This window comes from Columba livia, chromosome 4 (genome assembly GCF_036013475.1).
Source record: "Columba livia isolate bColLiv1 breed racing homer chromosome 4, bColLiv1.pat.W.v2, whole genome shotgun sequence".
NCBI classification, from domain to species: domain Eukaryota; kingdom Metazoa; phylum Chordata; class Aves; order Columbiformes; family Columbidae; genus Columba; species Columba livia.
The window spans coordinates 77975352-77988584 of record NC_088605.1 but is presented as its reverse complement, the minus strand read 5'-3'; the positions used below and the strand labels follow the sequence as shown (position 1 = coordinate 77988584).

Here is a 13233-nt window from a genome sequence, read left to right as displayed (position 1 = left end):
GAAACAATGGTTTGGAAGCGTTTCAAATTGGTGAGGTTTGGTGCTTGTGGTCTGGATTTGTTTTGGTTTTTTCCCCTTCAGCCGTAAGTAACGGGCTGCACTGGTCACTGGTGGTTGCGTGCAGGCCAGGCTGGTCTGTGCCAGCATCGGGTGGCGGAGCCGCTTAACCAGTGTGCAGCACAAGGCTTGATTATTCATGACAAGTCTTACCTAAAGTGGGCTTTTTTAATGAAAACAATTCATCATGTTCCATAAGCTCTTGTACCGGTGACACGTCTGGCCCGGTTAGCTCAGGCAGCGCGTCCTCCAGAGGCACGTCCCTGGTGCCGTGGGGTCTGCAGGTCGGCTTGTGCTGAGGACCTGTTTGCTGAGGGCAGCGATCGGGCCGTGCGGAGCCTGCGCCCTGTTGAGGACACGTCTGTCACCTGCCGTGCATCAAATGCATCCTGAATGGGTGGTTAACGCTTGGGGTTTTAGCAAAAGGTAGGATATTGTTTTACAGGAAGGTCGTTTAACCCTGCGAATAACATTTTGTGCATGTATATAAGAAAAGAAAGGTTTTGTTACTCATGGATTACATATACGAGTACTATGATAAGATACTATCATGTTATGTGCTGTTTGTGACCAGAAGAAACAATGTGAAGTTAAGATACCTGCTGGTATAGAAAAGCAAGGCTTATGATATCACTTGCATATGTTTCTAGACTATTTTTTTCTTGGCTTATTTCAAAGATTTCAGTACCCCTTGTGGAAGAGGCAGACCTGGCCTTTTCAACGTGGGTGGCTTGTTGTTGTTTTAATGATGCTTAAGGATAAACATACAGGTGAACTTGAACCTTTGGCTCCCCGACTGCTGAGTGTTCTGTCAAGGAATAAGTGCGGAATACTCAGTGTTGTGTGGAGGTGTTTACTCGGAGCACTTGAACATCACGGCAATGCTGGAAATTTGAAACTCCAGAAGCTGGGTGAGCACAGCAAGTAGCTGATGAACTTAACGAGTGTTCAGCTGCGCTTGTTCAGGTGTCATCCTGCAGTTCTGAATACATGTTACATTGCTACTCTTTGATATTGTAATAAGGGCCCTGGCCGGTGTGATTCTGAAACAGTGTTATACAAACTGTTGGATATATTGTCATTTTATTTTCTATTTTTTTAATCCTGGAATGCTTGATGGACACAGAGGAGGGATGGAGGGGGGCAAGATGTGATTATTCCCCTTTCATAAGCTTAGTCGCAAAACACGTGGAGTGGGAGTTGTTGCACATGCGGTTCTTGTGCCAATATACCTCAGAAGCCAGTTTAATTGTTAGAACGAGGGTAACTAAAATGGCATTGCTGGCTTCTAGAAATCCGTAACTAGTGTGCTCGTAGCAAAGCATGGCGTCGTAACACTGCAGCGGCTCCTGAGGAGTTAGAGCAGTGTATAAATAGGTTACTTTTACTGAATGCTAAGGTCTTTCAAGTCCTGTATAATAACAAGCATCCTTTTTACAGGTGTTTCTATTAATGAGTCCTTAGTGCTCCTCTGGTAGGCAGACAGCAGACATCTGTCAAAAGCAAAACACCAGTAACCCAGGACCTGGTTACCCAAAACCCTGGTGAAGCCAGGAAGGATGTTACAACACGTTGACCGGTCCGTGCTGTATTGGGTGATGGTGCTGCAGGGAGCGGAAACGTGTTTCGTGTAAGTTACTCACTCCTTGGTGAAAGGCGCTCGAGGCAAACTCTGCAGGTCTTGGCTCTGGGAGCATGTGCAGTGGGTTCCTGCAGAGCAGCTGACGTGTTCCCAAGCGGGACCTCCTGGTGACCTCCTGGTGAGCAGCCGGCCCTCGGCACCACGGGGATGTGGCCGGGAGGGGGACGTTCCAAAGCTCCTCTTCTGTTTACTACAGTAGGAGAAACAGCATCTTAAAAAACAAAAGAGAGTGGTGGCTGGTATAATTACATTAGTATTCTGCAGTACCATTGGTACTGTCAGCATCCAAACTTTGGGTGAAGCTAATACAGAAGCCTAAACTATGTCCGTTTGGTAAAACTTTGACTTAAAACAGGGTTGGGGACTGTTAAGCTTGACTAAAAATGCTGTTAGGGATAAACATGGCTATTTTACAGGTCGTGGTTGTTGTCAGCGCCTCGGTTTGCAGGTGCCTGGAGCCTGTTGCGCAGCTACGTGATGGGGAGTTGTGTGAATGAGTTTCTGATGTTGCACCTTGCAGGGCCAGCGTTCGCTGCGCCTGCGGGCAGCTGTAGTGCTGTGGGCGAGCGCGGTGTCAGTCAGGCACAGAGCTGCTTTGGGAGGAGAGGGGTGTGTTAGCTTGGGTCGCTGTTGTTAAAGAATGGGGTTTTTTATGCCGTGAGCACAAGCAGCATGGGGAGCACAGCTGTGCGGGGGGTGCTCCTTTGCAGCTGCAGTTGGCAACGTCTTTGTGTGTGTTATTAATGTAGGGAAATGGGGGGCGGTGTTATCTCAACCTTAAGCAAGCAAACCCCTGTAAGTTGTAAATGCTTTCAGTAGAAAGGGCAGGGTTTAAGAATTTATTCTTTCCTCCTGTAAGCTTTAGATTTTGCCAGCAGGAGGAGCCCTGGGATAACAGTGTTAGCTGCATGGCCTCTGAGTCTTCAGGAGCCGTGATCAGAGTGGAAATGAGAGAGCAGTAAGGCAAGACCTTTTTCTTCAAGATGTCCCTTGTGGGAAGCTAATTCAGTCTCACTTCCCAGCATTAGTGAAATTGGTGATGAGAAGACAAATTAGGAGATGACCTGTGCAGAGGCTGGCTACAATTCTAAGCCTTTAGAAAAGATGAGATGCTATCAAGTGACCTCATGTGATGCTCTGTGGAAAAACAGATCTTATTTTGGGTGCCTAAATCTTATTTTGGGTGCATTGAGCCGTTGTAAGGGTGGTTCTTGTCACAGGGCTTTCCCAAGCACGTCTGCCTGCAGTTCCCAAGGGCTGGTGTGGATGGTGCTGGAGTTCTCGTGCCTGGGGCAGTGAGATAAAAGAACATCCTGCTCGGAGCGTGTAATCCGTACATGCCCTGTAGCAGAAAGGCACTTAATATTTCTGAAGCTTCTGGATTTCGTGCTGCTGCGCTGCCTGAGTACTGTCCACCAAGCGCTACCCCAAACCTAAAGCCCAGGTCTCTGTTGAATAACACGTGTGAGTGCACGTCTGCACCGGCCATACGTACCCAGCTGGAGTTCAGGTGTCCCGAAGGAGAGCAGTCAAATCCCACCTTGGTGCGGGCTCTCGGGTGGTGGAGCGGTCACTCTGCTCACACAGCAGCTCTCCAGCAGGGTTGTGTGTCGCTGAGGAAGCAGCGGAAGCTTGAGTTTTTCATTGTTCCAGAGAAATATTTACTTTTTTATTTTAAAATTTTTTAGTCCTTACGGGAATCCGGTATCAATGTACAATGGCTTGAAAGAGATGCATTTTTTAATGGCAAATCCTCAGTATGTTTTAAGAATGTTCATTAACAAAATCAGTTGTGCTGTATGTGCTGCAGGGAGATAGTCTTATTCCTTGTCTGTGTGCGGAAGCACGGGGCACAGTTGAGATGTCCTTTATTGCAGTGGTGACTTGTGGTCATGGATGTTATGTGAGGGTGTAATGTCTTGTACACATGGAGCTTCCAGACCTTGCAGTGCAGTCTCCTAAAGCGTGTCAGAGCGGCCTTCACGTGGCATTTCCGTTCAGCAACCTTGTGCAAGTGTTGTCAGGGCTGCCTGGCGAGTTGGAGAACTTGGAACTAAAGTCAGGGACTGGTGTTGTATCCTGGAGTATTGAGCTACAGATGCGTATGTGTTCTGAAGTCACGCTGCTTCTGAGCGTGGTGGCCAAGTGTGGGGAAGGTCAGACGAATCGTCTTGGAAGAGTGACTTGAAGGCAGGCGGACAAATACACAGCGGTCCTCTCCAGATCCGTGTTCATAGATGAAGCGATTCTGCTTGTGTCTGACGGAAATAAAATAGCCATTAGTCCAAGGTGGCTCAGGCGCATCAGGCTTCATGCTGAAAGAGAGAGAATTGAGTCTCCTAGCGATATCACAGCATTTGATCTAAGGAAGTGGCCAGATAAAACCCATGAAGTGCTCTGTCTCATGCTTGGATAAGAAAAAAATCCTTTCTTTTTAACATTCAAGCAATAAATCCTTCCTGCTTCCAGGTAATGCAAAACGATCTGCGAACAACCGTGGAGGTGTTAAAATCGAGCCAAGCTTCTTGGCCATGACAGTGTCTTGGCATGTTGGGGAACACGCGCTAGGTGCTCTCACAAAACGCTTGTGCATTTGTTTATCTTTCACATCAGAACTGAATTACTGAGCGCACAGTCGCAGCCTCTGGCGAGTTATTTTTCTGTGCCAAGCAAAACATCCACTGGTAGAGATTTTCACTGGGCTTTGACAGAGTTTGCTGCTTGGAATTCAGCAGAGCGCTGCTGTCAAAGGCCGATTGTCCTGGCTGTTTTATGTTGATTAGGAGGCATGCGTCTCGTGCACTTTTTCACTCCAGGGAAAGGAAGAAAGTACAGAGTCGTTTCATTGCTCGTGGATTGTTGGTACCTTGCTTTACCTCTTTTTTTTCTGTGGCAAAACCCATCTGCTTTCTGCTCCAGAGGTGCTAAAACCTCTGGTTTGTGTGTGCACGGCTCTCATACTGTTTTTCTTTGAAGGCCAGTTCACTGTACTACTCTGTGTCTTCAGTAAAGCAGTTGATCCTCAGAGATGCCAGAGCTGGAATAGACAATGATGCCAAAATCAGTCAGGTAGGGTAACACTGTGGACAGGGCAGGTGGGAAATGCAAACAATAGGAGGAGGGAGAGCTGTGGAGAGAATAGATTGTGTCCTGTACTTCTCACAGTAAAGCAGTGACCACTTTGACCAGAAGTCAGAAGTTCCAAGTGATTAAATGGAATTAATACGTAATAAAAAAAATTCACGTCAGTAACGTATTGCTGTGGCACTTGCTATGAGACTTACTGCTGAGACAGTAAGATACATAAGCAATCTTTTCTTTAAAGCTGCTAAGTATCAGGTAAAATTTGGAAGAGTTAATAACTGTAAAGACTGAAGTTCTGGTGACTCTAACTGGGGTATTTGCAGAAAAATCCAGTTTTTTGAATTGTCCCAGAACGCTGCCGGCGTGATCCAAGTACAGGATGAAATCTGAGTCAACAAGTTCCTGTGTCGAGGTTGCCCTCTTCTTAGCAAGGCCTAACGCACAGGTTTCCACCTGGGGGCTAAATGCCAACAACGTCCAGCGCTGTGGCGACGCGCCCGCGGCCAGCAGAGCCCTCGTGAGGTGCATCCCTTTCTGAACATGTGCTTCAGCTCTTCTGTGTCTCTGTGCCAGCACGTGCCTGCCGTTCCATGGACCGAAGTCAAGTCTGGCTTGAATCACCAGAAGACTGCAGAAAATTGACCTCTGCCTGGAGATGTGATAAAAGGGTTCTTAAAACAGAAGGAAAAGGTTGATTTGTGCCACCTCAGAGTTTCTGTCCCTGTAGTTCTGGGACATGTGCTGCAGTTGACAGTTGGGTCATTGCCTTGCAAGACGTGCCCTTCCAGCTTCCAGTCCCAGAACTATCTCACCTTTCCTAGACAGGCGGAACCTTATTCTTCAGTTCCTTGTGCTGCTACCTCCTACATAGACTCAAAACAGAAATGCCGCTTTTGTTTTGAATTGGGGGTTTAAAAAAGTAGGTGGAGGACAAGATTTGACAGTGTTGAAGTGACTTTAATGTCTGTTGTGTGGTGCTGGAGGGGCGTTAGAGTCAGTTTTAATGCCTGGCCGGGGGTACCATGGGACAAGGGCTAAATGAAAGGAAATGGGGTGGTGGGGAGGGCAGAACTCGGACTGCACGCAGGTACTTAAGCTCTGATTTGCGGTTGCTAGTGTTTGATATTCTCTCATAGAGGAAATGTTTATAGACATAGAGGAAGTGAAACTGACAGAAATGGACACACTGTTTCAATGGGACCTGGGGCTCTAGTGCTTGTGTAGTAAACAAACAGTGCCCCATTGATGCTTTTTCCTTAATCTTGTAACCGAAAGTGACATCCACGCTAACCGAGGAGCAGCTCCTCTCTACCCCTAGAGCTGATGACTGTTCAGTGCCAGCCCGTGGCTGTGTGAGCAGGAGCAAGCCCGCAGCGGTCCCGGTGCTGCCAGGGGCTCGGGGGTCGGTTCCGACACACACACGTTTGTTTGTCTCCCGGGCGCAGGAGCCGCCGTGGCTGCTGCAGCCGGGTTGCGGGTCCTCCTCGCCGGTACCAGCGGGGGGAGGCCCGGCCCCCCTACCCGCGGGCCCCCCCAGGTGCCGGGGGCGGGGCGGGTGTGCCCGGGGCGGGGCAGGGGAGGGCCGCGCGGGCTCCGGCGCTTTTCACGCGGGGCTGCGGCCGCTTTGTCTGCGGGGAAAGTTGGGCGGCGGGGCGGGGGCTGCGGCGCCGTCCCGGCACCTGCTGCGGGCCGGCGGGGCCGGCCGTCCCCTTCCCTTCTCCCGGCGCGGCGCCTCTCGCTCGTGTTCCCCGCAGCCGGCGAGGGGCAGCGCGGCGGGGCCATGGGCGCCCGTGCCGCCGCCTGGGTGCCGTGGTGCCTCCTCAGCGCCGCGCTGGCTGCCGCCGCCGCCGCCTCAGGTGAGTCCCCGGCCCCGGCCCGCGGGGGTCCCTGCCCTGAGGAGAAGCCGAGCTCCCGTGCTGAGGAGCCTCCGTCCCACGGGTGGGGGTTTGGGGCAGCTTCCCCCGCCTTTCCCCTTCTCCTGGCCGGGCGGGGGTCCGCCGCCCGCCCCCCGCCATTTTGGCGGCCTCTCCACGCGCCCGGTGAGGGGCAGCGGCGCGAAGCCGTGCGGGCCCCGTCCCAACTGTGCCCCGTCCCGCCTGTGCCCCCGGCTGTTCCCGCTCGCAGACACGCGTGGGGTGGCGGCTCTAGGCTGGCGGGCGGTGAGCGCCGGGGGTAGCGGAGCGTGTCCCCCAGCGAGCACGGCGGGAGGGAGCCCCGGGGCTGCGCTCCGCACCTTTTCCTGGCGCCCGCAGGGCGAGGAGGCAGCTCGGGGCGGCAGCGCGCCCCTGCCGGGCCGGGGGCCGGCTCTGCGGCTGCGGTTGTCCAAACCCACGAACACGCGGTTTCCCGCGGCCCCGGGCGCTGGCGGAGAGGTGCGGGCACAGCCGCCTGCCCGCCGAGCCGGACACGCACACGCTGGGGCGACAGGGACAGGAGCTGTGGCCGCGGGACCGATATCCACCTTGCTCTGGTTTAAGGAGGGGTCAGTTCAACTTTGTGCTGTGCGGGTGCTGCTGCGGGAGCGCCCCGAACGCCCTTGAGGCACCGAGTGTTGCTCCTGTCATTGGACAGGTGTTCTGGGCAGGCTGCTGGGAAGTGCAAGGCTATGATCCTGTGACACTGTCAGCACAGGGTTAAGGGCATTCAGTTTGAAGTTTGGGGGTGCAATGCGATTGTGCACTTGTGGTCTTGGGTTGTTTTCCGGTTTCTCCTTTGGCAACACGACTGCAGGTTCTTGGTTTCCAAGTGGCAGGCTACCCAGATAGTGCTCCTGCTGTAGCACTGCGCGTCCCCTTTGATATACTGGCGAATACCTGTAGTTAGAAATAGCTACATGGGGAATTGCTAGATGTGACTTTGGGCTATTAACTTGTGGGGCAGTACCCCGAGAGACTTAATGTTTTACAAAGAAAAGAGCCCAAACCAGTAACTACCCTATTAGCCTCCAGCATCCAAGATGCCCAATGCAAAAATACCAAGGCAAAAAGTGTGAGGGTTTCTTCCCAAGCTCCTGCAGTATGTGGACGATGACATGTTCATTTGGGGACACCCTTTTGGGTGAGCTTTGCAATTGCAAACCGTCACTAATCTCACCGGTGCCTCGGAGCTGCCTGCAAAGCCGGGGGTCTGGAACAAAGAGCGATGGTGCCAAACTCAGCGTGCGTGCTGTGGGCACGGCTTGGGCTCCCCGCAACTGGGGACGAAAATATACCTGAAGAGTATTTGTAACTGAGGATTTTCAGAGCCCTATAAAGATGAGTGCTATCCTTGGTAAATCGTGAGGGAGTGAAACGTGCTTTTGCTTTCAGAAGAATCAGATTTTCTGTGTTTGCTTTCCAGTTGTTCATGGAGTGAGGCTGCGTGTGCACAGCGGGCTGGGGGGCACAGAGGGGCTGGGGGGCACAGAGGTGTTTGGGAGGTGTGTGTGTGGGGCTGTGGGGCACAGAGGGGTTTGGGAGGTGTGTGTGTGGGGCTGTGGGGCACAGAGGGGTTTGGGAGGTGTGTGTGTGGGGCTGTGGGGTACAGAGGGGTTTGGGAGGTGTGTGTGTGGGGCTGTGGGGCACAGGGGTGTTTGGGAGGTGTGTGTGTGGGGTTGTGGGCACAGGGGTGTTTGGGAGGTGTGTGTGTGGGGTTGGGGGCACAGGGGTGTTTGGGAGGTGTGTGTGTGGGGCTGTGGGCACAGGGGTGTTTGGGAGGTGTGTGTGTGGGGCTGTGGGCACAGGGGTGTTTGGGAGGTGTGTGTGTGGGGCTGTGGGCACAGGGGTGTTTGGGAGGTGTGTGTGTGGGGCACAGGGGTGTTTGGGAGGTGTGTGTGTGGGGCACAGAGGGGTTTGGGAGGTGTGTGTGTGGGGCTGTGGGCACAGGGGTGTTTGGGAGGTGTGTGTGTGGGGCACAGGGGTGTTTGGGAGGTGTGTGTGCGGGGCTGTGGGCAAAGAGGGGTTTGGGAGGTGTGTGTGTGGGGCACAGGGGTGTTTGGGAGGTGTGTGTGTGGGGTTGGGGGGCACAGGGGTGTTTGGGAGGTGTGTGTGGGTTGTGCGGGGCTGTGGGCACAGGGGTGTTTGGGAGGTGTGTGTGTGGGGTTGGGGGGCACAGAGGGGTTCGGGAGGTGTGTATGTGGGGTTGGGGGCACAGAGGGGTTTGGGAGGTGTGTGTGTGGGGCTGTGGGCACAGGGGTGTTTGGGAGGTGTGTATGTGGGGTTGGGGGCACAGAGGGGTTTGGGAGGTGTGTGTGCGGGGCTGTGGGCACAGGGGTGTTTGGGAGGTGTGTATGTGGGGTTGGGGGCACAGAGGGGTTTGGGAGGTGTGTGTGCGGGGCTGTGGGCACAGGGGTGTTTGGGAGGTGTGTGTGTGGGGTTGGGGGCACAGAGGTGTTTGGGAGGTGTGTGTGCGGGGCTGTGGGCACAGGGGTGTTTGGGAGGTGTGTGTGCGGGGTTGGGGGCACAGAGGTGTTTGGGAGGTGTGTGTGCGGGGCTGTGGGCACAGGGGTGTTTGGGAGGTGTGTGTGTGGGGTTGGGGGGCACAGAGGGGTTTGGGAGGTGTGTGTGTGGGGTTGGGGGCACAGAGGGGTTTGGGAGGTGTGTGTGCGGGGTTGGGGGCACAGAGGGGTTTGGGAGGTGTGTGTGGGGGGCACAGGGGTGTTTGGGAGGTGTGTGTGTGGGGCACAGGGGTGTTTGGGAGCTGTGTGTGGGTTGTGCGGGGCTGTCGGCCGTTTCCGTGCGTGCTGTGTGAGGAGCTCCTTGGCACACGACGGCTCTTTCACAGCGTGCTCATAGTGCCTGGCACAAAGGGCCTGAGATGTAATTACAGCCTCTTCAAGCACCAGTAGGAAATGCTTTTTTCTTTTTTTAATAGTTTTCCCGTGTCGTTTTGAGGTCTTCAAGTCCTTGGCGGGGGCTCTGATGCCGTATTTCACGTTTTAAGGTGTTAAATTGTTACATTCCTTCTTTCAAGGATCTATATATGTTAGTGAGCGAAATCCAAGGGCAGCGAGGCTTTTTGAGGAGCAAACCAGTTGAGTTGTGCTGGTCTTCACTAACTGGTAATAAGTTTTGGGTTTTGTTTCCGTGTGCCTTTTAACAGTATGGGACCGTGTGTTTTGCACCGATTTTTGAGGTGCAGCTGGATGATGAACCTTGAAGTTATCCATTCTTGCCAAAAGAAGAACGTGAGGGAGGAGAGAGACGTTGGAGGGCAGGGAGATAACGGCGTTTGAAGATCAGTGCAGTGACGTGAGGTGGGGAGAAAGCACGACCAAGTGTTTTGTTGCCTTTTTTTTCCCATGAATGGGAATTGCTTTGGAGTTCCAGTAGGTAAAGGAGCGGGCGTTGCTGGAGTCGAGTCCCCCTCCCGCGGCGAGGGGGCTGCGGGGAGCAGCGCTGCGTTGGCAGCGCGTGCCTCCCACGTTTCCTCAACCCGTTTGTCTGCTCTCCATGCTACGGAAAACGCGGCTCTTGGGTGAGGAAATTCCTCGTTCCCTGGGTGGTCCCTCGGGGCAGCTTTTCTGCGTTCTTTGCATCTTGGGTTGCTTTTGATTTCGCATTCTTGTCGTGTTTTCAGTGCGCAGATACGTGTAGTTTGAGAACAGGCTGTTTCCTAGATAATCAATGAAAGAACTGTCATTCAGCTTACTCATTGTTTTAATTTCTAACCTGTTTGTTGAAGGGGAACACATAAAACATATTTGAATGGGTGTATATCTGTACCACTTGCTTGGAGAACCTTTTAGGACGACTGGTGGCAGGGCGAGCGCCATGCGCCCGCTGCTGGGTGCAATGGGACCCGCTGTGCGCAGAGGAGTGATTTTGGAGCAGGGATTCATGCAGCTCTTTTTGCAGTGATTACGTTTTTATGTGTATGTTCATGTGCTTTTTTTTTCCTATAAATGGCCAGAGGGTTTATAGGAGCACAGAGAAGAGACTGCCTTTTAGCATGCCATTAAATGTGCCTTGTGTTCTTAAGGGCTGGATTTTGCCTTTGAATAGCTGTGCCTTCCCTTTAGTTCAGTGAGAGCCCGGACGATTATTCAGAGTTGAAAATGAGTTCTTAGGTGTACACTGTGAGAATTTCCATCTGACGGGGGCAGCCTTGGTGACAGCGGAGGGGGACAACACGAGCACCTCCAGCGAGTGGGAGTTGTTGTCTGTGTCCTTCTGTCTGAGAGAGACGGGGTGATTTCTTGCAATCATAGGGCTGTGATGCTTTACCTGTTGCATAGGAGGTTGTAGGTTCGCTGGGGGTGTGCTGGTGTTACTTGCTTCTGATCGCTTCCCTGGTTTTTGTCCCGCAGGTGCCTGTGTCTACCGAGGCTCGTTGTTCGAGGTAGGTGAACTGGAACGTGTTACGTGCGAGGAGCGTTTGGGAATGTGCTGTTGGCCTTGGCTCCGGTTTCTGATTTGTGTCACCACGCTGCTGGGGTGGCTGATGGTGCTGCATTTCGACCTGCTGGAAAGAAACAGCCCTCAGAGGGGTTAGAAATCACCTCTGGGCCCTTGAACCCAGGCACTCTCATTCTCAGCACAGTTCCGCCTGCTCCCGAGGCTCCTTCTTTGTCCAGGGTGTGGAGAGATGTGAGAGATTTCAAGGCTTTTGGAAGCCGTGTGACTCAGAGATGTGCAGTCCTAGGCAGGCTACAGGTAATACTTTATAAAATGTCTCAGTAATGCTGGGATATATCTTTTGTTGTGGTCGTTTTTTTTCTGAATTAATAAGGTATTAATGACAACAGTTTAACACCTATTCTTCTGAGCTGATTACGGTAAGTACTGTGTACCCAAGCTACTCTTCATAAACCTGGAGTATTTTGTTTCCTAGTCTTCCTCTTGGCACGTACATAATCCATGAGTAAGAAGCAGCAGCTGCAGGAGGGTAAAGGTGTTTGCTTGTGTTAGTGCAGCTTTCTGCTGAGCCCTGCAGCTCAGTGAGGGCAGGAGGGACCGAAGGTTCGTGAGGGGGTGTCATCTGCCCCGATAACCGCTCGCGTGTCAGTCAGGGGTTTTATTTGCTTTCTGCTTGCTAATGGGTGTTTTTTCTCTGCTTCTTCTCTCACTGCTGCTCTGTGTTTGAAATGCTGGTGTGGGTCTCGATAGTAGCTCACTATAGCATTTGTACATAAAGGCTGTGGGATGATCTAGGTTAGATGTATCCCGTTTAAGGAAATTGCTTCCAGTATCTTCGATTTTGTCTTTAATATAAAGATGATAGTGTTTTTTACGAAGAAACCACGTCTGTGACAGCAGTAGTTGTCAGCAGCTCTGCAGCAGGACTCGCTCACACACGGAGTTGACGCAGGTGTATAACTGGCATTTCTAATGACGTGAAGCTTGAGCAACTCAAGCTCGTCATTTTTGGAGCAAGGACCTGTCCCGTCTCTCGGTACCTGTCACGCCTGCAGATGCGCCCGCTTTCCTGTCCGAGCGATGTCTGCTGTGGGAACAGGCCTTTGCTCGCTCTTCCATGAGTATTGCAGCATTTCTTCCACTTCACGTGCACTAATGAAACAACTTTTCATTACTCTCTGGAATTGCGCAGAGACTGAAGGACAGGCTCTGTGGCTATAGCTTGCAATCTGAAAACAGGTACTAAATCCGCATAGTTTCTGACTCAGACGGGTAAAATATCCCGTGCAAGGTACCAAACCTGTGGGCTAGGTGCGTCTTCCTCTGTAGCGCTGCTTCATGGCTTTCTTTGTGCGTCTGTGTTGGGAACTGCACAGGGAACGGTGGAAACTACAGACGGAGAAGGAGCTTTACCAGGGCTGGTTTCACTGTCTGGTTTGCGCCACTCGTGACAGCGGTGTTGAAGTTGGCTTGGCTAAGCCTGGTTCAGCACGGTGCCTGTGAAGCCCTGATGCAGCTGACAAGTGACCCGGGAGCTGTTGCCTCCTGGCTTTGCTGGACAATAAACTTGCTGCACAATAAACTTGTGTTTATTGGAGCTGGGGAGGAGGGCGTTTTTCAATCACCAGTTGGGGTTCTGGATTTGCAAGCTGTGATGTCATCTCTGTTACAGTGTCATCATGATGAACACAGTTGTTTTTTTTCTCCCGTACCCCAGATCATTAGCAAAGTGAAAGCCTGTTCTGCATGTAATCTGTGTCCCTGTCTCGCCGTCTCATCTCTGGCGAGCCTGGGACCTGTGTTCATGGGCGTTTTTGCGCTGCCTCCGCCAGCAAGGGCTGGTGTACGTGGTGCGGAGCAGGTGTGCTGGGAAGGACGGTGGCACAGGGTGGTCCCAGCGGAGCGCGTGGCTGGCCTTGCCGGGAGCTGCGCGTGGGTCGCTCTGGGAGCGGAAATCCCGTGGGGTGCGTTGAGCTGGTGGGCCTGTGTTCTGCTGGACGCTTTCCTCACTGGCTGTCTTTCCAAAACAGATGTGCTGACACGGACAGAATAATTTCTAGCATAGGATGGAAGTGGCGCTGCTGTGACAAGTTCGGTCCCTTCCAGTTGGGTTTG

General features: G+C 52.7%; 1 protein-coding gene across 5 annotated transcripts in view; it reads left to right on the top strand.

Moving 5' to 3' along the window:
* The window catches only part of FRAS1 (Fraser extracellular matrix complex subunit 1), a 119402-nt gene that overhangs the window by 2166 nt on the left and 104003 nt on the right, over window positions 1-13233 (top strand). For 3 of the 5 annotated variants that reach the window (XM_065062527.1, XM_065062525.1, XM_065062523.1), the window contains exons 3-4: window positions 11070-11101; window positions 11298-11415. In XM_065062527.1, the coding sequence (XP_064918599.1) occupies window positions 11070-11101; window positions 11298-11415 (150 nt within the window). Of the gene's footprint in view, window positions 1-6415; window positions 6640-11069; window positions 11102-11297; window positions 11416-13233 lie in introns of those variants that run through there. The other 2 variants (XM_065062526.1, XM_065062524.1) reach the window with 2 other exon arrangements.